The 22,688-nt window shown below is 41.6% G+C and overlaps 1 protein-coding gene across 2 annotated transcripts in view; it reads left to right on the top strand.

Moving 5' to 3' along the window:
• Positions 1-20,450, top strand: part of JADE3 (jade family PHD finger 3) — a 74,674-nt gene extending 54,224 nt beyond the window's left edge. For both annotated transcript variants that reach the window (XM_081326957.1, XM_081326958.1), the window contains exon 11: positions 17,311-20,450. In XM_081326957.1, the coding sequence (XP_081183083.1) occupies positions 17,311-18,203 (893 nt within the window). In that variant the 3' untranslated portion in view covers positions 18,204-20,450. The remainder of the gene's footprint in view (positions 1-17,310) is intronic.
• The last annotated feature ends 2,238 nt before the right edge of the window (positions 20,451-22,688 follow it).

Raw genomic sequence — 22,688 nt, 5'->3', positions numbered from 1 at the left:
AGAAATGGAAAGATTCATAAAGAAAAACTTAGAAAGAGGATTTATTGAGCCTGCCAAACCCAAAGTGGCCGCCCCGGTTCTGTTCAGGGAGAAGAAAGATGGTTCTTTCCGCTTGTGTGTGGATTACCGGAATCTAAATACAATTAGTGAATGTAATCTGTACCCCCTTCCCCTAATGAAGGATATGCTACCCCACCTATCGAAAGGAAAGATTTTTACCAAACTAGACCTGAGGGAAGCATACTACCGTATTAGGATTAAGGAAGGAGACGAATGGAAGACTGCATTCAACTGCCCAATGGGGTGCTATCAATTCAAAGTATTGCCATTCGGACTGCAAGGGGCCCCCCACAGTCTTTATGCAATTAATTAATGACGTGCTGAGAGAGCACCTATATAAGGGGGTCCTGGTTTACCTCGATGACATCCTTATCTTCACAGAAACCAAAGAGGAACATATCAAACTAGTCAGAGCAGTCCTGAAGTAGTTGCGAGCTGCCCATTTATATACTAAATTATCGAAGTGTGAATTCCATCAGGAAAAAATCGACTACCTGGGATATCGCATATATCCAGAGGGCATCGAAATGGACCCTGAGAAGGTCAGGGCAGTACTAGAGTGGGCACCCCCCCCCGCACACGGAAGCAATTGCAAAGTTTCCTGGGGTTTGCAAATTTCTACCGCCAATTCATCCCCGCATTTGGCCAAATACCCATGCTCCTCACAAATTTGTTGAAAACGAAGGGGGGGGGTCACCCGTGAAACCCAGCCAGCCTCTAAAATGGTCAATGGAATGTCAAGCAGCATTTGAGAGGCTAAAGAGACTTTTTTCTGCTGAACCTGTCCTAAAACACCCAGATCCCGACAAACCTTTTGTAATGCAGATGCGAGTGATGTAGCGGTAGGAGCCGTACTATTACAAGAAAATGATGGGGGGACGTTGCAACCATGCGCATACACATCCAGAAAACTCACAGAAACAGAACAACGCTGGCCAATATGGGAAAAAGAGGCATTCTCGTTGAGGTGGGCATTACTAACATGGTGCCAATTTTTAGAAGGAAATAAAATACCTTTCCAGGTCTGGACAGACCACAAGAATTTGGAAGCACTAAAAACGCCCAGGAAGCTCACTCCTAAGCAAGCCCGCTGGTCCCAACATTTTCACCGATTCAATTTCACTCTCAAACACTTACCAGGGGGAAAGAACTTCCTGGCAGATGCATTATCCCGCATGCCCCAATATAACAGCACAAGAGTTACTGACTTTAAACCACTTGTACCGGAACAACAACTGGCAGCACCAGTCACCACCAGGGCATAAGAAAAAATGAAGCTGAAGGTAGATAGCCAAACTGGAATAGAATTCAGGAAATCTTTGGAAAGTGATGAATGGTTCCAGAAAAATAAACATGTGTGCACAATTAAAGATGGACTGCCATGGGTGGGGGAGAAGCTATATATACCTGCCACACAGAGAATCAATTTCATGCAACTGTGCCATGATACAAAATCAGCAGGACACTTTGGCTTTGTAAAACCTTACACTTAACTTAAGGCAATTTTGGTGGCCATCTATGAAAAAGGGTAGCTGTCAAATTTGTGCGATGGCCAAAAGACTGCAAGGGAAACCGCCAGGTCTGTTACAACCGGTGGCAAACCCCTCAGCCCCATGGAAAGAAATAGCCATGGATTTTATCGTAGAACTGCCAGAAAGTAATGGAAACACCGTAGTCTGGACTGTCACAGATCTGTTCTCTAAGCAAGTACATTTCATACCTTGCCAAAAAATCCCGACCGCAAAAGCATTAGCAAAACTTTTTGTACAGCATATTTACAGATTGCACGGGGTACCACAACGCATCATATCTGACAGAGGGGTGCAATTTACGTCGGCATTTTGGAAAGAATTTTTATCCCTCTTAGGAACCACCCAAGGACTGTCATCTAGTCACCATCCTCAGACAGACGGAGCTTCTGAAAGACTTAATAATATACTTGAACAATATCTGAGATGCTTTATTAATTTTCAGCAGTCCGACTGGGCGGACCTACTGCCTTTCGCAGAAGTAGCATATAATAATGCAGTCCACTCAAGCACAGGTTACACCCCTTTTCAAGTAGCTACAGGCCAGAGTTTCAACCCAATACCAGAACTAACCCCAAAAGAACCGGTCATCCCTGATCTGAAGGAATGGATTGCTCAATTACAAAATATATGGCCAATCGTTAGGAAAGTGTTGGAAGATGCCAGAAAAGCATACAAGACACAGGCAGACAAAAAAAGAACTGATCCCGCACCATTTAGGGTAGGAGAGATGGTATATTTATCCACAAAATACCTGAAATCAGTCCAACCCTGTAAAAAACTAGGACCAAAATATATTGGACCCTTTCCAATTAAAAGAATCATAAACCCAGTAACAGTTGAATTAGAACTACCCAAAAATCTTAGACGAATACACCCAACCTTTCACTGCAGTCTATTAAAGAGAGAACAACAATCACCACTACGAGCAAAAATCCCACCACCACCACCCCCCATCATGGTGGAAGGAGAACAACATTTTGAAGTGAAAGAAATCTTAGATTCCAGAAAACACCATGGAACGATACAATGTTTAGTGGCATGGAAACACCTCCCCTCCTCAGAAAATGAGTGGGTTAACAAACTCCATGTTAAAGCACCTAAGTTGCTTAAGAGGTTTCATACAGAATATCCGAACAAACCAGGCTAACATTTATATGTTTTCTTTTCCCCACAGAAGGACTCATCTTTTTTCTGAAAGGAGAGCCGAATGTCAGAATCCATTTATATCACATTTCATAAATGTATAGGTAGAACATTATGCTTATTCTGGGGATTCTGCCATCTCTCCGGGGGGGGGGGGAGGATGGTTACTTAAGGCGATCTTCAAACAACAGGGAAACGTTTGAACTGGGGGAGGGAGGGGGAGAGACAGATCTGGATCGCATCTTCATTTACAACTGAAAAGGAAAGCAATAACCATAAAAACAAGGAGAGCAAATGATGGGAGCCTGACCAAATGGATGAGGGGAGGGGCTGAAATGGGAATGCTTTATATAGGATTGAAATGTAACTTTGTTAGATTCCGTCTTGTATTGCCACAATCGATTCCATCCTAGTAAACATTTTCCTTTTGGACTAAACTTGCATCCAAGAGTTCTTATTTCATAAGATGTGGATTAAGGTGGGTCCTGACACACTCTCTCTCGTGTTTCCAACCATTGATAAAATAAGTTCCGTGTTTGAAAGTATTCTGTAGCTTCTTTTTCCTTGATTCTCAATGTAAGTCTATCCATTTCCGCACAGTCCAGTATTTTCTTAATTACCGCTTCCTCCAATGGTGTTATCTCATTTTCCAGTGCTGCGCAAATACCATCCTTGCTGCTTTTAAGTGTTAAGTATACATTTTGTTCATCAAATTTTTCTGGAATTATGCCTAATAAAAAAAAATCAGGTTTAAAATCTACATTTTTTTTGCTTTAACACTTGTCCACCACAAGTGATAATGTGTACCGGGACTTTGATTACGTTTCCAACATTTACCAGACATATTTTTAAACATTTTTGCTAATCTAACAGGTGGAAAATGCCATCTATAGAACATTTTATAAAAGTTTTCTTTATACAAAATAGCCATTGTCAGCTTATAATTTCTTTCCCAAAGATTTTGCCTGTTCTCTAATTCTATATTATATCCAAAAAAATTTGCCCATATAATCATTGTTTCTTTCACTTGTTCGTCTTCCATTTTTAAATTCAGTAAAAATATATATGATTTTTAATCATTTTTTCATCAGAAGTCAAGAACACCTGATCAAACATTGTCTGATCTTTATAAAAAGCATGTTTTAATATCTTTGTCATACCTCGATTGCATTTGCAATTGGGGCCACCATGATAAATCAATGCCCTGGTCTTCTAGCTCTTGTTTAGATATAATTTCCCATCTATATTCAGAATATCCTTATATGGTTTTTTTTTCAAATTTAACTAAGTTTGGGTGAGCAAAAGCTTCCATCGCTCATAGCCATCCTGGGTTTTTCATATAAATTTTTGGCTTTATCTTTTCCCATACAGATAATAATGTGTTTCTTATGTAATGGTTTTGAAAGTATCTATGGGTTATATTTATAAAAATGCGTCCCACCCAAGTTGTGAGTCATGTCCTTCTAAATATAACAACCTTTTGTTTCTGAGGTTTATCCATTCTTTTAGCCATGCACATGCTTGGTAGTATAGGACCCAATCTGGTAGTCCAAATCCTCCATTTTCTTTGGCTTCTTGTAGCACTTTCAGTTTAATTCTGGCTTTCCTTCCTTGCCAAATAAATTTCAAGATCCATCTATTCAAATCATCCAAAAACTTTTTTTCTATTTTTATAGGTACTGTTTGGAATAAAAAAAGTTTTGGTAAAATATTCATTTTCACAGTAGCTATTCTTCCTAGCACTGATAATTGTAGATTTTTTCATTTTTCCAAGTCTATTTTTATTTGACTTAGTAATTTTATGTAATTATCGTCTTTTATTGTACATCTTGCTGTTAAATATATTCCCAAATATTTAACTTTCTTAACTATTTGTAAGTCTATTTTTTCTGACAGTTGTGTTTTTTGCTTATCTGTAAGGTTTTTAACTATAATTTGGTTTTTTCTCTATTTATAGATCTCTGCAGGTAGCCCGTCCGGTCCTGGGTTTTTATCATTTTTCTGGTTTTTTATAGCTTTCGTCACTTTTATCATTGTAATTTTTTCATTTAGTATATTTTTCAGGTTCTCTGGAATTTTTCATAAATTAGCATTTTCCAGACATTGTATTATTTTTTCCCAAGAAATTTCTTCTGTATCATATAATTTTTTTATAAAATTCTTTAACTATTTTTTTACTGTATCAATTTGAAATTGTAAACTGCCCTTTTCATCTTGCAGTTTATTTATCTTCTTTTCTCTTTCTTTTTTCAGTTTATAGGTTAACAATCTTCCTGTGTTATTTGTATTTTCAAAAAAGTTTTGTTTTGCCCTTTTAATTTGTTGAGTCAATTCCTCTGACTCTATTAGGTTTAGTTTGTGTTTTATTGTCTCCATTTGTCTTTTCACAGTTTTCTTTTGTGGATGTATTTGTAATTCTGGCTCCAGTGTCTTAAATTCTTCCCTTAATGTTGTAAATTGTTGTTTTTTTTTCCTTTGTTCATTTTAGTCATATGTTATTGCTAACCCTCTAAAAAGGGCTTTTCAACCTTTTCACAGATTGTACCACTTTTAGGACATGACAATATTCGAGTATCATCAGTGCTTGGCAAGGTGTCAAAAATTTGATGACTGAAAAAGGGGTGGGATTTTGGGTTTTACTGATTAGATTCATTTGTTGTTATAGAAATGGCTAGTTTATACTATTATGGAAAAGTAAAAAGTTGAGGTTTGATGTTAAGGCTTCATTCTACTGCAACAGAGGAAGTTGGAAGTCAATGCCTTTTCTTTTCCCTTTCTCCCCCTTACTTTTTTTCCCCTTCTTGCTCCTCACTGTGTCCTCCTGTTTGCTTTTGTGTTTTTGTATTTTCTTCCATAATCTAATAACAGTAAAAAAAAGGGGAAAAGTACCAGTTTTAATTTCTTTAGTGGTGGTTCCTTTGCTTTCAGGCCATGTGGACAACCCCCGACAGTTCAGGCTGCCCAGAGCTCTGGGAAGTGGAGGGCAAGCACCCAGTTCAGCGCAGCCTTCTCCAAGGGAGCACCCAGCTGCACTTACCTTCTCCTCAAGGCTGCTGCTGCTTGGCTCACTCTCCTTGGCCTGGTTGCTTATGGTGTGTGTGGGAGGGCAAAATATGTGGGTAAGAGGGAGGCCCACTCCCTCTCCATGCAAGACCTGGCTTTGTAACCAAAGCATCCTCAGCAATAGGATGGGAGACCACCGGGAGAGTGAGGAGGAGTGGACAATGGGATGGCAAAAGGGCAACAGGGCTGGTCGTGGCCAAGTGCTAAAGCAGAACTTCCCTCAGACCCTCCCTCCCTCTCATTATAATCTTCCTCCCTCCCTCCCTCCCCTGCTTTTTTTTAAGCTGCCAGAGGCTCCAGGCACAGGTAGCAACAGGCAGGCAGCGGTGGGCAGAGGCCTCACATTTTGACCTCTCTCCCCTGTCGTTGCCTCTGTGTGGCTCTCAGCTCACCTCTCCCAGACCTGCACATGTGTTTGTGTCTGAGTGTGTGTGTGTGTGTGCACATGGGTGGGTGGGTGTCTCACCCCTAGCAGCCCCAGGCCCTCAACAGAGATCTTCTGCGATGGCAGGCTGCAAACTAATGAAAGCTTATTTTTGGAGTACTTGTTTCTTTTTCTCAACATGCCACCAATTGCATCGTGTCCTACCCCCCTCAGCTCCCACCTCCAGCCCCGTGGAAGGCTGCAAGAAGCTCCCATTGCAGCTTCTCTTGTCTCTCCTGTTCTTTTCCTTCCCAATGTCACAGCATGGGGCTGCAAGGAGTGAGATCCCCCCCATGCATGCGCACACACAAACACGTGCATGGGTCTGGGAGAGGCAAGCTGAGAGCCACGCAGAGGCCCTTCAGGCACAGAGGCAACGATGCGGAGGGGAGGGCTCAAAATGGGAAACCTCTGCCCGGAGCCTCAGGCAGCTTAAAAAAATAAACCTGCGAAGCATTCAGAACGCATTCCCTTTCCCAGCTCCTTCCTTCCTTCCTCCCAAGGGATGACGGGAGGGGGAGAGCTGCTGGTGGCCATGCTGCTGCTGGCTGTAGCTATCCCACGCAGGCAGGGGTGGTCCTGGTGAAAGGGAAGCCTGGTGGCTGCGAGGCTAGGTCAGTGAGCAGGCGTGGCACTGATCTACTGGTGGGAGCCATCAAAGCCAGAACGCGCACAGCCTTAGATCCATGGGGCAGGCCTGGAGCCAGCAAGGGCCCCCCTGCTGTCATCTCTGCCCAGCCCGCTGGGGGTGCACGGAGAAGGTGGCGAAGCTTTTCTTGCCTTTTTTCTTTCTCAGTGGTCAGCCGCCTCCTCTTCGTGTGCCCAGAGGCCAGGGGCAGCCGCTCACTGGCCCTTTCCCACCAATACCTCCTTTTATATCGTCTCCTCTCTCCCCCTCCCTCCTCCTCCTTTTTTCTTCAGGGCACCTCCAGCTTCCAAAAGCGCTGATCAGCGCTTATCCTGGGGCTTCTGCCAATCCTTGACAGCCCTACAGCTCCTTCAGACTTGTGCGGCGCTGCCGCCACTTCAGCTTATTCCTCTCCTTTCCGCTACCATTTCTCTAGGATAGTCATGTACCACCTACCAAGTGCCACTGGTGGTACGCGTACCACCAGTTGAAAAGCCCTGCTCTAAAATATGCTTTGACTATGTCCCATACATTCTGAGTTGATGTCTCTTCCTTTTTATTTTCTTTAAAGAAGAATTCCATTTATTTCATTGCTAATTCTACAAATTGTTTCTCTTTTAGCAGGGATTGATTCAAAGTCCATCTTGGTTTCTTCTTTACCTCATTCCAAGTCAGCTTTATCAGATTATGGGCCACCCAAATGTTAGGTTCTACTTCAATCTCATATATATTAATTCTTAGCTCAGGGGACATCCATATCACATCAATTCTAGACCAAGATTTGTGTCTGTTCAAATAAAATGTGTACCGGGTCTTTTTTGGGTTTCTTTCCCTCCATGAATCCTGTACAGAAATTTCTTCTGTCTCAATAGTAATACCTTCCAATTTTGTTGTATTCTGGAGTGTAAATTCTTTAGTTGCAGTCTGGGTTTCAATTTGTGACTTAAGGTTGGCATGTAAATTATTAAATCTGGAGATAGACATCTCAGTGACTCTGTAGATTGTTTCAAGTATAAGGTTATAGTCAAGTGAGGTTTGTGGCTGATCCTTCTCCATTTTGTAATAATTATAAATAGTGCTTGGAGGAGGCTATTTTTCAAACAAAAATCAGTAATAGTCCACCTCCACAAGTCTAAGCCAAATTCATCTCCAGCTGTTTCAGGTTTTTATCTTAATGCCAAGGTCAGTCCAAAATGTAAGCAAGCTTGTTTGCCAATAGTACCGTATTCACTAAATATCCCCAGAGTACTTCAAATCCTTTTCAGACAGTATCTTTTTATTTATTTATTTATTTGTCCCCCCTTTTAGACTAATAAGTAGAATAGTCCATTTCTGTAAATATAGGAACTTTGGGCCAAAAGTAGAAAGGCAGTAAGTCCAATAAATCAGTATAATTTAGTAGAAGGCTTTTTCTTTTCTCTCCCAATGTAGACAAAGGCCTCTCTTAAGGACGGTGGGGAAAAGAAATCCTGTCCCTCTCTCCTCGTAGGGGGAAGCAAATTCGAGACGCTTTTGGCCAGGAAAGTAGACAATTAGGAAAACAAGAAGGCAGTTCTCACCCAGTTTTCAAGTGCTTTCAAGTGCTTTGTTGTGCTTTTGGCTTTGGCAGGAAACGGCTAAATGATGGGCCATGGGAGTGGCTGATCCTTTCTTCTTCGGTTTGGAGAGTAGCTCCGAGCCAATGGGAGGGCCGCCAGCCTTCTACCGCCGACTGGAGAGACCTCTTCCCCGCTCATTGCCCCTCTAGGGTGACTTTCAACCCCTTTACAGGGGCCCCCTGATGAAGAAATCCAGGCGACATGAGGAGCAATTCCCTCATGTGTCTGGGAGCACCGAAAATCCAGAACCGGAAGCCATTTTCTATGTAATTTTTGATAAAATTCTTCTTGTTTGTTTTTTGGTGCATATATTGTTATCATCAATATCTGCTTTTGATTTATCATTATTTCTACCATTAAAATTTTTCCTTCTTCATCTGAATAGACCTGTTTGGATTCCAGTGTCTCTTTTACATATAAAACTACTCTTTTCTTTTGGTGTGCTGATGTAAAATAAAATTTCCCAATTTTGGGGCATTCCAACAGTTTATGGTGGTTTGTTTTTTTATGTGCATTTCTTGGAGTCAAATTATATCTATTTTTAGTTTCCGTAATCGTGTAAAGATTTTTTTCTTTTTGATGGGGAATTCAATCCATTTATATTCATTGAAAGAATTCCACTTTCTTTTTCTATCTTCTTTACTTATATTTAGGTTTTATTCTCCTAGTGATCCTTTCCTGTCTCTGTTCTTTTATCACTTTCTCTCCTTCTTAATTTGTATTTTCTTTTTCTTCATCTTCTCTTTGTGTGGGTCTTTGTGTCTTCTGTTACTAACTTTTTCTGTTTTTCATATTCCCTTGTGATTCTTGTGTTTTTCCTTCAAGGAAACTTCTGTGTCTCTCATAGAACTCTGCTATCTTAAAGATGGAGTCCAATTTATATCTTTTCACGTCCCAATTAAGTAGGATCCCCTCCGGGACCAGCCATCTGAAATTCACTCCTTTTTCATTTAATTTTGTAGTCAAGAATTGGTAGTATTTTCGAGAATCTCTTATACTCCTAGGGATCTGTTTCAGGACCACAATTTCTTTTTTTCCTATATATCAGTCGTTCATCTCTCACTCTTTTCAGTATTTGAACTCATTGTTTTTTTCATGAAACTTAACATGCACCTCCCTAGGAACTCTATGTCTCCTTGCATAGTTTGAGTTAATTCCATATATTTGATCCAATTCTCCTTCCATTTCATTTTTTTCACCTTTCAGCACTTCAGCAAACAAGTTAGTAATCAGTTCTGTTAGGTCTTCCTCCTTGTCTTCAGGTGTGTTCTGTAGCCTTAAAAATGTGATGCTTTCTCCATCTCCAGTACTGCAACTGTATCTTCCAAGCTTTTATTTGCCTGTGCTAATCTTTGATTTTCTTCTTTTATTTCCTCCATCTTTTTCTCAGTTTCTTCTGATTTCTCTTCCATTTTCTGGATTCTTTGCTAATTCTTTGTAATCATTTGTTGGAAGTTTTCTAATTGTGAATTTATATTGAAGACCTGCTCATTTATCATATCCAGATTATTTCTTGTCTCCTCATAGTTTCTTCTTGTGTCTTCCTTTATGTGAGACGATTGCTTCCTGAATTGATTGCAGTGTTGTTTGCATTGCCTTTTGAAAATTGTTCACTATTTCTTGTTGAAGTATTGTTTCAATAGATCTCTGATATACTGGAGTGGGTGTCCCATATGATGGTGCTGAAGCTGTTTTTTTTAGCAGTTTTAGCAAGGTTTGGGACAGTCATTTTTATTTTTATTCCCCCCCCCCAATTACTCTATCATCAATCCGTTGTGCCCCCTGGAAAGCATCCTTATCTGCAAAAAAAGCAAATCTCATATTCAATACACCATTGCACAGTTTTAAGTTTAACATCATGTTGTGTAGTTCTTATAGTTCTTGTCTAGTGTGCCACAGAAAACAACAGTTTTGTAGTCCAGCTTTGTCAGCATCAGGTCTGGAGGGGAAGTTGCAAAGTCTACTACAGCCATCGTGACCGGAATCCAAAAGTTGTAGATAAGCGATGTTTGTAATCCAGAATGGCCAGCAGGTCTTAAACCAGTCAGTAAGACCCACCAAACCAGGGGTGGTAAAAAACCATAATGTCCTCTGTCTCTAGATGTTTCTTAAAATCCCAGATCAACCGACATTTGTTATCCACAGTAAACAATATATTTCTATATGCTGATGATAGAATATCACATAGAGTCATGTTTCTTTCTGTCTTCAGCTGTTTATTACAGTTCTAAAGGTTTTCAAGGTCATCCAGCTGGCTGCTTATCTGTGTCTGGGTTCTATGCCAAGTCTATCCCAGACATAACTTACTAAAAGATTTTATTTCCGTTTCACCACTAAATGTCACTCTCTCCCAAATAGTAAAGATTTAAATTGAAAGTTATTCATAAGATTAGTCTCATCCTGCTATTTTTCAAGCACAAATTAATGATTTTCAAATTGTTTAATTTAGCAAAACAATGTCTTTATATTAATTCTGGTTTATCGTTCTGTATTCTCTGTTCCCATCCCTCTTAAAGTTTTCTTCCTGCCATTTTTGTTTCTCTGGTTGGGCAGGGGAAATGCCTGGGGAATTCTTACCTTTGGGGAATTTGTCTGTTCCAGGGAATAGTGTTAAAAAATGGGAGAGAGGAAGAAAAATTTTTCACCCAGTTCTATGACATGGTGTTACTAATCTGTTAGGGCTAATCTGTGCCCTTTGCGACTGTCAATAGGACAGTTTGTATAAATGTAGTCTGTCTTCTGTCAGTTTGGAGGGATTTCCTTGGATCAAACGGGCTGACCGCCATCTGCCCATGATCGACGAGGGTTCCCTCCTTTATTGTTGCCTCTCCAGGGTGACTTTCAGCCCTTTAGGGGCCCCTGGCAGAAAGAAATCAGCTGTGGAGCATGGAGCATCGCTTTCCCCATGTCTTTATCACTACAATGTCAAACTAGAAGTTTTCCTATTGTCCACTCTTATTGCTTCTACAGTGTTTCCCATTGGCCCTGTCCCAGATCACCCAGTCCCTCCTAGGCCAGGTGGGCTCAGATTATCATCTTTAGGGCTGTGCAAAAGAATTGTTGAATGCCTGCTGGATAAAATTGCTTGGATTTGTTTCCAATTAGAACTCGTGCATCATGCAAGTCCTTATGAGATGCCTAGGGAGATGTCTTGCTCTGTAATTTGGGAACAGTTTGGTCTTGTTGGATCTAAGGAAGTGGACAGGGTCCTCTGTGCTGTCAGTGCAACTACTTGTCAATTAGATCCTTGTCCCTCCTGGCTGTGGAAAGCCTGCAGAATGATTATCAGCAGGTAGATTCATTCAGTGATAAATTCCTCACTGCAAGAGGGGACATTCTGAGATCTTTTAAGGAGGCCTTGGTTTGTCCTCTCCTTAAAAAAACTATCATTCAACCCCAGTTTCCCATCTACCCTTTTTAGAAAAAAAGGTAGAAGAGGAGGTTGCTTAGCAGTTTGAGGGTCCTGGATGAAATGGATTTTCTGGACCTGTCAGAATCCTCATTTATTAATTCCCCCTTTCTGATATTCTTTGTGCTTTAGCTGTCAGGTTCTGCCATTGTCCCTGGAAGGGGAGGAGGGGGGAAAGTGTTTGTAGTGCATGCTACCTGTAATTGCTTTGATGTATCCTCTTTGGGGTGCGAATGGAATGCCTCAGGGCCATCTGCCTTATCTCAGTGTGGAGGGAGGAAACTGCAAAGTCCTGAGAACCTTGAGAGATGTGCCTTATTGGCGCGTTTACCACGGTTCATTGTCACCTATGGATTGGCCTGTTTGAACCAACCAGATGGACAGGTGGGGTGGAGTTATTATTACGCAGGTTTTACCTATCGATTCAGGTAGGAAACCCTCAGATCCTGCCTAGCTTTCCTGCTGTCTGTACCTGCCAATAAAAGTTCCTTTTGAAATGAAGCAAGTTTCAAGAGTTCTGCTTTCTTGGTAGGGAAACGGAGGCAGGTCCTTACATTAGGCAGGATCTGCAAAGTGGTCAACCTGGAGAACAATTCCTACTGTGGGGACTGTGCAAGATAATGTCTAATCATGGTGGTAAGAAGAGGGAAAGCAAGTGCTTGGAGGAGGCTCCCCTGAAGACTTGTCCTGTTGAGGCAGACACCCGAGGGAAACCGAGATGGTCAATCAAGGTGGGGAAGAAGGACAACTGGTACACGAAAGGCAGAAATGTAACCTTCAAACATGGCAGCCTACAACCCGGTTGGAAGCACAAGATTGAGAGATCACTCAACATCAGTAAAGGGTTAGAGGCCAGCGTGCTCCGACCATTTTCTTAAGCAAGCCATCGGCATCCTGGTGGAGGCATTCAAAAACCTCCAGGAGGAAGAGGCCGATCCCTGCTGTGACTCGATAGCCATGGGACAGGATGAGGAAGAAGAGATCTGGGAGAGTGAGCTCGCGAACCCCGGCCCTTCTACGAGCGCTTCAGAAATCGTTGGAGCAGCAGCTGAGGCCACCACCCCAGCCCATGTCACCCCAGCTGGAGGGGACCGATGCCAGACTAGAAGGAAGAGACTTCATCCACCTGACTGCAAAGTCCCAGCCCTGGGGGTAAAGTACAATGGATCGCCCCAGCAGTTGGGCTTCTTCCTAGCCCACGTCTTGAGCTACATGCACAAATATGGGCAGGACATCCCTGGGGACCACGGAAATGTCAGGATTGTAACCCTAGCCCTGGAAGGCATTGTGGCCAGGTGGATGGTGACCCTGCATAACGCTGATGCACCTAAACTCCATAATTGTAACCTGTTCATGGCAGCCCTGAGGTGGAGATTTGAGGAGCCCCTAGCACAGACACATTTGAATTAAAAAATTCAAAATGAAACGAAGTATAAGAAAAAAGAGGCTTTGTTTCAGATATTTTAAAACACATTTCAGTGAGAATCCATATACTTCTGACTGAATTTACACAGATTATAACAGAATTGGAAGAGACCTTTGAGATCTTTTAGTCCAACTCCTGTTCAGGCAGGAGACCCTATATCAGACATGTCAAACACAAGGCCCGGGGGCTGGATCCGGCCAGTGAAGTGGTTTCATGTGGCCCGTGAAGCCATCCTGGAAACAGTGAGGGAACGGCCCCCACTGCCTTGGCCCTGGCCCAGAGACCCTCCTTCTGCCAGAGACCCTCCGATCTGTCCCACTCCTGCCCAGGCCCCCATAGGCACCCTTGATGCGAACAATGTAGAGCTGGCCATGCCCACCCAGTAGGCCATACTCACTCTAGCCACGCCCACCCAGTAGGCCACGCCCACCCTGGCCATACCCACCCGGCCCCCTGAGGGCAACTACAATGCTGATACGGCCCTCAGTGAAATTGAGTTTGACACCCCTGCCCTAGCAGATCGGAAGGCTAGGGAATGTATCAAAACAATAAAACAGGGCAGGCGACCAGTGGTCGAATACTCCGAGGAGTTCCGAGACCTGGCGAGCTGCCTTAACTGGCCAGAAGAAATTCTGGTTGGCCTTTTCAAAGACGGGCTGAATGATGACTTTTACCAGGCCTGCATCACTCGGGGGGATCCAGCGCGCCTTCACAGTTGGTACATCATGGCAGAAAAGTGTTGTGATTCAGGGTCAGCCTGTGGGTTCGGCAGTTGGGTCGGACGACTCAGAGGAGGAGGGGGGTGTTGAAGAGCTTGCTGAGGGGGTTGAAGATCTTGCTGGTGAGAGCCCTCAGCCAGGTCCCTCCCACCTGGTCACGACGGAGACCCAGCTGTGTGAGCCTGACAGTGTGGATGAAGATGACCCACAGCTGGCCCTGTTCAAGGATGCCCGACGCAGGAGGCAGTCAATCAGGAGTAAACAGAGGAAGGCAATGGGGCACCTTGGAAGGAGGCAGAGAGAAGCCACGCCCTGAACTGTATAAAAGGGGAATGCGTGGGAGGGCTGGTTTGCTGAAGGCAACCGCTTGAAAAGCTCCTGTTTCTTGGTTCGTGTCTTGTTCCGTTTGTTTTTGTATCAATAAATTTGGCAGGCTTAATTCCAGCCTCTTGCCTTCTTGTAAAAGGGGTTGTCCCTGCCTTTTCTGCAGGGCCGGTAGCAGGCTGGTACAGGACAAAAAGGCAGAAATCTACCTGGTACGTAGCCAACGGTGAGTGGATTGAACTTGGAGGTGCTCTCCCCCAGAATGGAAGGAGGAGATGGCTAAGACCCCGACCGTAAACCTACGCTCGACCGCCTGCTTCAGATGTGGTAAAGAAGGCCATCTAGTAGCTGAGTGCTGTTCAAAGGTGCCAATCCTGAAAGTGGACTGGGGGAAAACCCGGGAAAACACCACTGCGCCTCACTGCCAGAAAATTCCTACCACTAAAGTCTTGGCCAAATTGTACAGCATATTTACCATCTACATGGGGCCCCACAACGAATTATCTCAGATAGGGGGGTCCAGTTTACTTCAGAGTTCTGGAGAGCCCTTTTGGACCTACTTGGCACCAGTCAAGCCTGTCATCTAGTCATCATCTACAAACAAATGGTGGGATAGAACATTCGAACTCAGTACTAGAATATCTGAGGTGCTTCATAAATTACCAACAAGACAATTGGACTGAGTTGCTGCTTTTCACGGAAGTAGCTTACAACAATGCAGTGTACTCGAGCACCAGTTACACCCCGTTCCAGGTGGCGACAGGACAAAGGTTCAACCTGATGCCTGAGTTACCTGTCAGCGAACCCACCATTCCCTCCCTGAATGAGTGGATTAAACAGCTACAAAACACATGGCCTGCAGTTAGAAAAGCTTTGGATGAGGCGAGGGAAGCTTATAAGGCACAGGCAGATAAAAAACGAAAGGAACCAAAACCATTCAAAATAGGGGGAAAAGTATATCTCTTGACCAAATTCCTAAAGTCCCTCAAAAAAGCGGGGCCCAAAATTCGTAGGACCATTTCCAATAAAATGCATAATTAACCCAGTAAGAGTGGAATTGGAACTCCCAAAAACGTTAAGACAAGTTCACCCTGTGTTTCACTGCAGCCTGCTTGAATGGGAGCTAACTTCTGCCTTAAGGCCAGCAGGAGCCTCTCTCCCATAGCCCATTATAGTAGAAGGGGAACAACATTTTGAAATTAAAGAAATATTAGACTCCAGGAAACATTGTGGGTTGATGCTAATTGGTAGCATGGAAAGACCTCCCACCTTCCCAAAATGAGTGGCTATACAAGAAACACGTCAGAGCCCCTAGATTGCTAAAAAAGGTTCCATGCCTGTTATCTGGATAAGCCTGATTAACGTTGTTGTTTCAGCTCTCTCCCCTTTATTATTTTCGCTATCTCCCAGTAGATATCTCATTTTTCTAGAGGGCTGGCATGTCAGAACCCTCATTTATTAATTCCCCCTTTCTGATATTCTTTGTGCTTTAGCTGTTGGGTTCAGCCATTCTTCCTGGGGGGGAGGAGGGGGGGAAAGAATTTGTGATTGTAATGCATACTTCCTCTAACTGCTTTGATGTATCCTCTTTGGGGTGTGAATGCAATGCCTTGGGGCCATCTGCCTTATCTTGGTGCGGAGGGAGGAAACTGCGAAGACCTGCGAACCTTGAGAGAGGCTCCTTATTGGTCCGTTTCCCACAGCTCATTGTCACCTATGGATTGGCCTGTTTGAACTGACTGGATGGAAGTTGGGGTGGGGTTATTATTATGTGGGTTTTACCTATTGATTTGGGTGGGAAACCCTCAGATCCTGCCTAGCTTTCCTGCTCTGTACTTCCCAATAAAAGTTCCTTTTGAAATGAAGCAAGTTTCAAGAGTTCTGCTTTCTTGGTAGGGAATCCTTTCAGTCAGGCATGACTATGAGATAGACAGATTTGGTCGCACTTGTGGACAGTCTCTGGTGTGAGCGAGATGGAATAGTGCAACCTTTCTTGCTATCCTTGACCTCTCAGTGGCTTTTGATACCATCAACCATGGTAACCTTTTGGGCCAGCTATGCAAGTTGCACTGGTTCAGCTCCTTTCGCTGGTCCCAGTTGGTGTTGATAGGGAGTGAGAGATCCACCCTCATCTCTCATCTGGACTACTGTAATGCATTCTGTATTGAAATCCTTGAAATCCATTCTGAAGCTTCAGCTGGTTCAGTGCAGCAGTCTTTGGGGCCCTTAGAACGGCCCATTTTACACCTCAGTTCTGTGAACTTCACTGGCTACTGGTCTGCTTCCACATGCAGTTCAAAGTGTTGGTTATGACCTTTAAAAAGTTCTTAATGGCATAGGTCCAGGCTACCTGATAAACCGTCTCATTGGTCAAAGAGCTCTGAGTATCGGGATCCAGTAGAACAGCCTTCTCTGCCATCGTACCCACCATTTAATAATAATAATAATAATAATAATACCGTAATAATAATAATAATAATAATAATAATAATAATAATAATAATAATAAATATCCTACCATCCAAGGTGAGATCTGTTTCCATCCTCCTATCCTCCATACCTAAAGACCTGGTTCTGCCAGTTGGCTTATGGATCCAGTTGGGGAGGCACTATGATGGAGGTGGCTACCAGATTGATAGCAAATCCCACCCCTCGCTTCCTGCTTCCTCACCTGCCCATCATATTTTCATATCATGTGTTTTCATTGTTTTCTTTTTCATTGTATTGTTCAATTACTTTGCTGCTGTTATGTTTACATTTCATTTCTGTTTTTATTGTTGCAAGCCACCTAGAGTAGCCCCATAGCAACATAGGCAGCAAATAAATTTAACAAATAAATAAAAAGAGAAAAATAGGGAATGTTCAAAAATTGCAATTTATATATGCATGAGGTTTCTATATGTAACAGTTTCATAAAGGATATATATGTTTTCATGATAAATGTTGGGTCTTAAATATCTTTCTCTTACTTTTATCTCTTTTAGGTCATTCCCTGACAAATGAACTAGAGAATACATTGTTCTACCCTCCTCCTCGAATCACTTTAAAATTAAAAATGCCAAAATCACTGGGAGATTGCAAAAGTAACTTAAAAACTGGTACCAAATCACTTTCTCCTGATAACAATGCCATGATTTATAACAAAAGAGGTATTCCACTATCCAAGGGTATGTTTATTTCAAATATGAAGTCCTACTCAAGATTTCAGCTTGAAAAGAGAAGCAATGGCTTACTGGAAGGCATTACAAAACCTAGAATTGAGGCAAAGGATACTAGGTCTGGGAATTTATCAGAACCTATCCATCCTGGGCAATCATCTGGCAAATCCTTGGCACTTCAAGCTGCATTGCATGGACAGTCTTCTGTTGGAAATGGGAAAATTCAACACAACTCTAAATTAGAAAAATCTAATGGCTTAATGAGCAGAGTTGGAGATATCAATCAGAGAGACAGCTCTAGCCAAACACCATATGAACAACATTCTGTACTCCCTTCCCACCTGGCTAGCCAGAGTACCTTCAGAAAATCCACAATGGAACACTTTAGTAGGTCCTTCAAAGAAGCAACCAACAGTTTGGTGAGGACTACAGAAGATCTCAGGTGTGAAAAACCCTCAAGAAAGCTTTCAGTGAGAGAGCGTCCATGGGGCAAACAAACTTTTGAATATCAAATGGGGAGTGCTCCTTATCAAGACAATGATGGGTATTGCCCTGATCTGGAACTCAGTGATTCTGAAACAGAGAGTGAAGAGAATAAAGGGCAGATCAAATTGAGGAAAAGTACCTTAGGCAGAGAAAGCCCAAATAAAGACTTCAGTAGAGATTGTCAAAATAGAAAGAAAAGAAACTTGATTTCTCATAGTTCAGTACAAAGGTGATAGAAATCCATGAAAATGAAAATAGCTCAGCTTTGTGGGTGTCTAAGTAGTGATTATAAACCTTGGGAAATCTCCAGGTTAAGAGTGCAGGGTCCACAAGCAAGTGACAGTGTTTCTCCAAACTGTACAATGGTTTTTGCTCTCTTAAGGAGATTGCTCCCTCCTCCCCAAGCCATTGTGGGCAAAAACTCAAAAAGCTCTTTCATCATCCTGTGACAATCTACAAAGTGACCAGATAATTCTTGTTCCAGCTGCAATAGATTCTCATTTCATGAAAATGCTTCAAGCTCAGCTTTTGGAAGAATTGTAACATTTCAAATGATAATGTCTGCTAAAGTGTTTTCCTGAATTGAGTCGTGACTACTAGAAAAAAATCATGTTCTCAGTCAATATTAGAACAAATTATATGATCCTAACTCCTTAGAAATAGGACCAATTTTAACTCAGTGGGACCTGCTTTCAAATAAGCATTATATATCATCAGAATATATCATATAAACTACTGAGGAAGATTTATAAACTCCACAGTTAATGCTGCCAAACACACAATGACCTCTAGATTTTTCCCAATAGCTAACTCCTAAAATTTGTGTTCCTTGCTGTATTCTGTAAATACCTTTTACCTTCTAGTATTTCAAAATTGTTTTTAATCCCTTTATACATAGTAATGTTGTGCATTTCACTTGTAAAATAGGGTATGTAGCCAGCCAGTAAAAATGGCTGCTGTATGGATAATGCTTAACACTAGAAGTACTTAATTTCTTTAACATATTCAGGCAATGACTGGTGATGCCAGATTTTCCCATATATTCTTAAAACTTTATCTCCTTCCCAACGTGTTAGTATTTTTTGTAAGCTAACAAATATGTTCAGATTTCTGAGCCAAAATGTTTAAAATCAGTTTATGCAAAGGTCTGTGTACATTGAATTCTAGGTTTAAATAATCAAAAGTGAAAAAGTATTTTTGATTCCCAAACATCTTCATAGCTACTTTATTTTTTTTTTAAACTAACACATTGTAATATTATAAAATGCACACAACTTCATTACATAATTTATTCTTTTGTTCATTAATGCATACATTGCTGCACAGCTGATTTTTAATCAGAATAAAAAATCATTTTATTTTTGGAGCAATCACCTATTAAGTAATGTAATGCCATAATGTGAAACAACAATAATTGCTGTACATCTGGAATCTAATAACAACAAATGAGGGCCTTGATGTCCTTGAAAGCCTTAATACTATTCAGTGTAGTTAGGAAAATAAATTGACTCATAAAAGTTATATAATTAATTTGGCAGGTCTGTGCTTTTTTGTTTTAAGCATATTTAAAATTGTTTTTGTCAAATTTTGTATCTATTTTTTGTCTTTAAAATGCTGTATTTTTAAGACATTTCCTTTGGTGTAAATATGCAGTTGTATTTTGTTTTAAGTTTGTTGAGAAAGAGTAGCCTTTATGTTTTGAGCCATTCAGAATGGTGCTAGAAAATACATTTCTCTACATACTGGTTCTGACTGAATTGGGGTACAATTTTTCAGTAGCCAGTGGGAGAAAACGTGACAGTCAATGACTCATGCATTGAGGGGGAAAAAGGTGCTTCTACAAGCTACAACTGTTTTGCAAATTTTAGGTTAATGATTTAAAATAAATCTCATCAGGCAATAGTGTTTTCTGTAATACTTTTATATGATTTCCATAGATACATGAAGGATCCTTTAACTTCATAATTTCAGGTATCTGTCTCCAAAATATAATTGCTACTTTTCACAAATGTTCTAGCTAACTTTGCAGTGTTACCTTTTGTTTTCTTGTTTTGTCACACACACATACCCAAATTCAGTTTTTTTGAAAAATGGACTGTCTTTTTCAGACGTCTCCTTTTTACAATACTTTTTTTCATTAAATTATGAAACTGCTAACCTTACCTTTTTCATTGTGATCATCTGGAGACTAATACTTGGGAAGACTGCATTTAGTGCTTTAATTAACTCATGAAAAACTAGTAACATTCCTCAAAAAAAAAAGCACACGGGCAACCCCAGGTGTGTGTAAGTGGCCTTGAGGACCTTAAAGTACTTGCACATAATCCAGGATAGTCTCCATATAAAGATTTGATAATGTATGACTTAATTTTTATAGGATCAAAAATCAGATGAAATAAATATAAATAAGTTTGTATGAGTTTTAATGAATTCTGTGCATTTGATTTTGTTCCTTTATTAAATCAGTACGTGAATAAAACAAAAGTTCTGAATCAAACATTTTTAAAAATACCTTACCCTAGAAAAGACATTTATTTATTGCATTTATTGATAAATAATTCAAGGTGATGAATATACTTAATACTACTTCTTCCCATTTGCTGCACAAGAACCCTGTGAGGTGGGTTGGCTGAGAGAGAGAGTGACTGACCCAAACTCACTCAGCTGGCTTTCATACCTAAGATGAGACTAGAATTCAGTCTCCTGGTTTCTAGCCTGGTGCCTTAACTACTAGGCCAAAGGTATCCCATGTTATGTAAGACAAGGAAAGAAGGAATGCCTCTTACGAGTTTTTGATAACTTGTTTTCAGAAAAACATGCAACCTTCTAATTTAGAGCAGTAGTTTTTATTTGCTTGCTTTTACACCAAGTAATATAGGAATGTTGGAGCACTACTTACTACTATTTCTTGCAATTAGTTTAAGATCACGGCATTATTGTTTCTTTTGGGAAATGTGTAACATACAGGTTTGGCCTAACAAAGGGATCCTAAGATAGCTTCTAAATGAAGAATAAACTAAATAATTAAAAAGAGGAATATATTAAATATAAAGTAGGTCAGTTATAATGACCTAAGAAACTAAGACAAATTAAAAACACACATAAAAAGTATATATTAAATAAAAAGAATGGAATGCCACAAGGTTTTATTTTCTTTTTCCTCTTCAACATATACATGAAATCGATGGGTGAGATTATCTGCTGATACGGGGTTTGGTGTCATCAATATACTGAAGATATCCAATTATGACTTTTAACTCTGGTCTGGCCAAATAGATTCTTGAGGTGTGGAGGCTGTGTGGGTTTGGATGGAAAGGAACTGTCTCTGACTTGGTCCTTCCAAGACCAAATGACTGTGGGGGTTTGGATCACCAAGATGTGAAGGTATTCCATCTTTGACCTTGAATGGGATATCATTTCCCCATTCAAGAGTGGTATGTAATTTGGGGATCTTCCTGGATTCAGCTCCTGCTTGGTGAGCAAGTGGCAGCTTTAGCCAGAAAGTCATTTGATGGACCAGTTGTGTCTCTTCCTAGATTGGGGACCCTTCAAGACATTCATGTCCTGGTCACTTCACAGCTTTACTGCAAAATACCCTAAAAGGATGCCCTTGAAGGCCACCTTGAAGCTTCAACTGGTCCAGAATGCAGTGGCATGGACAGTAATGGACGTGATTCAGTATGCCATGTAATACCTTTGCTTCATGAGCTGCACTGGTTTCGTTTGCTTCTGGGTGCGATTTAAGGTGCTGGTTGAATGAATGAATGAACCTTTATTATCAAAGCACAACATGTGTACAGTGAGATTGGCTGAGCCTCCCTCCGTGCCCCCCCCAACTCACAGTGACAACAAACCCACCATCTTGTTACACCATGTGAGCTAATTGCACAACACTAATTGCACAGTTATTTCCCGTTCAGGAGCCTGACAGCCAATGGATAGAAGTTGTTCTTCAGCCTGTTGGTACGGCTGGCTATACTTCTGTATCTCCTACCTGATGGTAGGAGAGTAAAGAGGTACCGACCAGGGTGTGAGTCATCCCTGAGAATTTTCCTCACTCTTCCAAGGCAGCGAGCCCTGGCAATGTCATCCAGTGGTGTCAGGGGACAGCCCATGATGTTTTGTGCTGTGTTCACCACCCTCTGTAATATCTTCCTATCCACGGCTGTCAGGCCAGCATGCCAAACCACAATACAGTGCGAGAAGACGCTCTCTATAGTAGAGAGAAGGTCATTAGTCGTTGTTCTACCCTGTTCTTCCACAAGATCCTGAGGAAGTGGAGTCTCTATTGGGCCTTTCTGGCCACCTGGGTTGTATTGGCTTTCCAGGTAAGATCTTCACAGAGGTAGACTCCCAGGAATTTAAAGGAGGATACTCCACACAGCCCCCCCACCTGATGTAAAGTGGGGCAGGTTCCTCTCTTTTCCTCCTGAAGTCTAGCACCATCTTTGTCTTGCCAATGTTCAGGTGCAAGTTGTTCTCTAAACACCATAAGGATAGTTTTTGTATCTCCCCCCTGTACGCTGTTTCATCTCCACCTATAATAAAACCCACTACGGTGGTATCTGTGAACTTATCATTATCGCGGTGGATGAGTTGGACGATATACAATCGTATGTGTACAGTGAGTACAGGTAAGGGCTAAGCACGCAGCCCTGTGGCGAGCCCATGCAAAGCTTCGGGGGTGGATGAAACAGACCCGACCCTCACTGTTTGTA

This window comes from Vipera berus (assembly GCF_964194415.1).
Source record: "Vipera berus genome assembly, chromosome: 4".
NCBI classification, from domain to species: domain Eukaryota; kingdom Metazoa; phylum Chordata; class Lepidosauria; order Squamata; family Viperidae; genus Vipera; species Vipera berus.
Note: the sequence above shows the minus strand (reverse complement) of the source record. Positions and strands in the feature narration are given on the sequence as shown.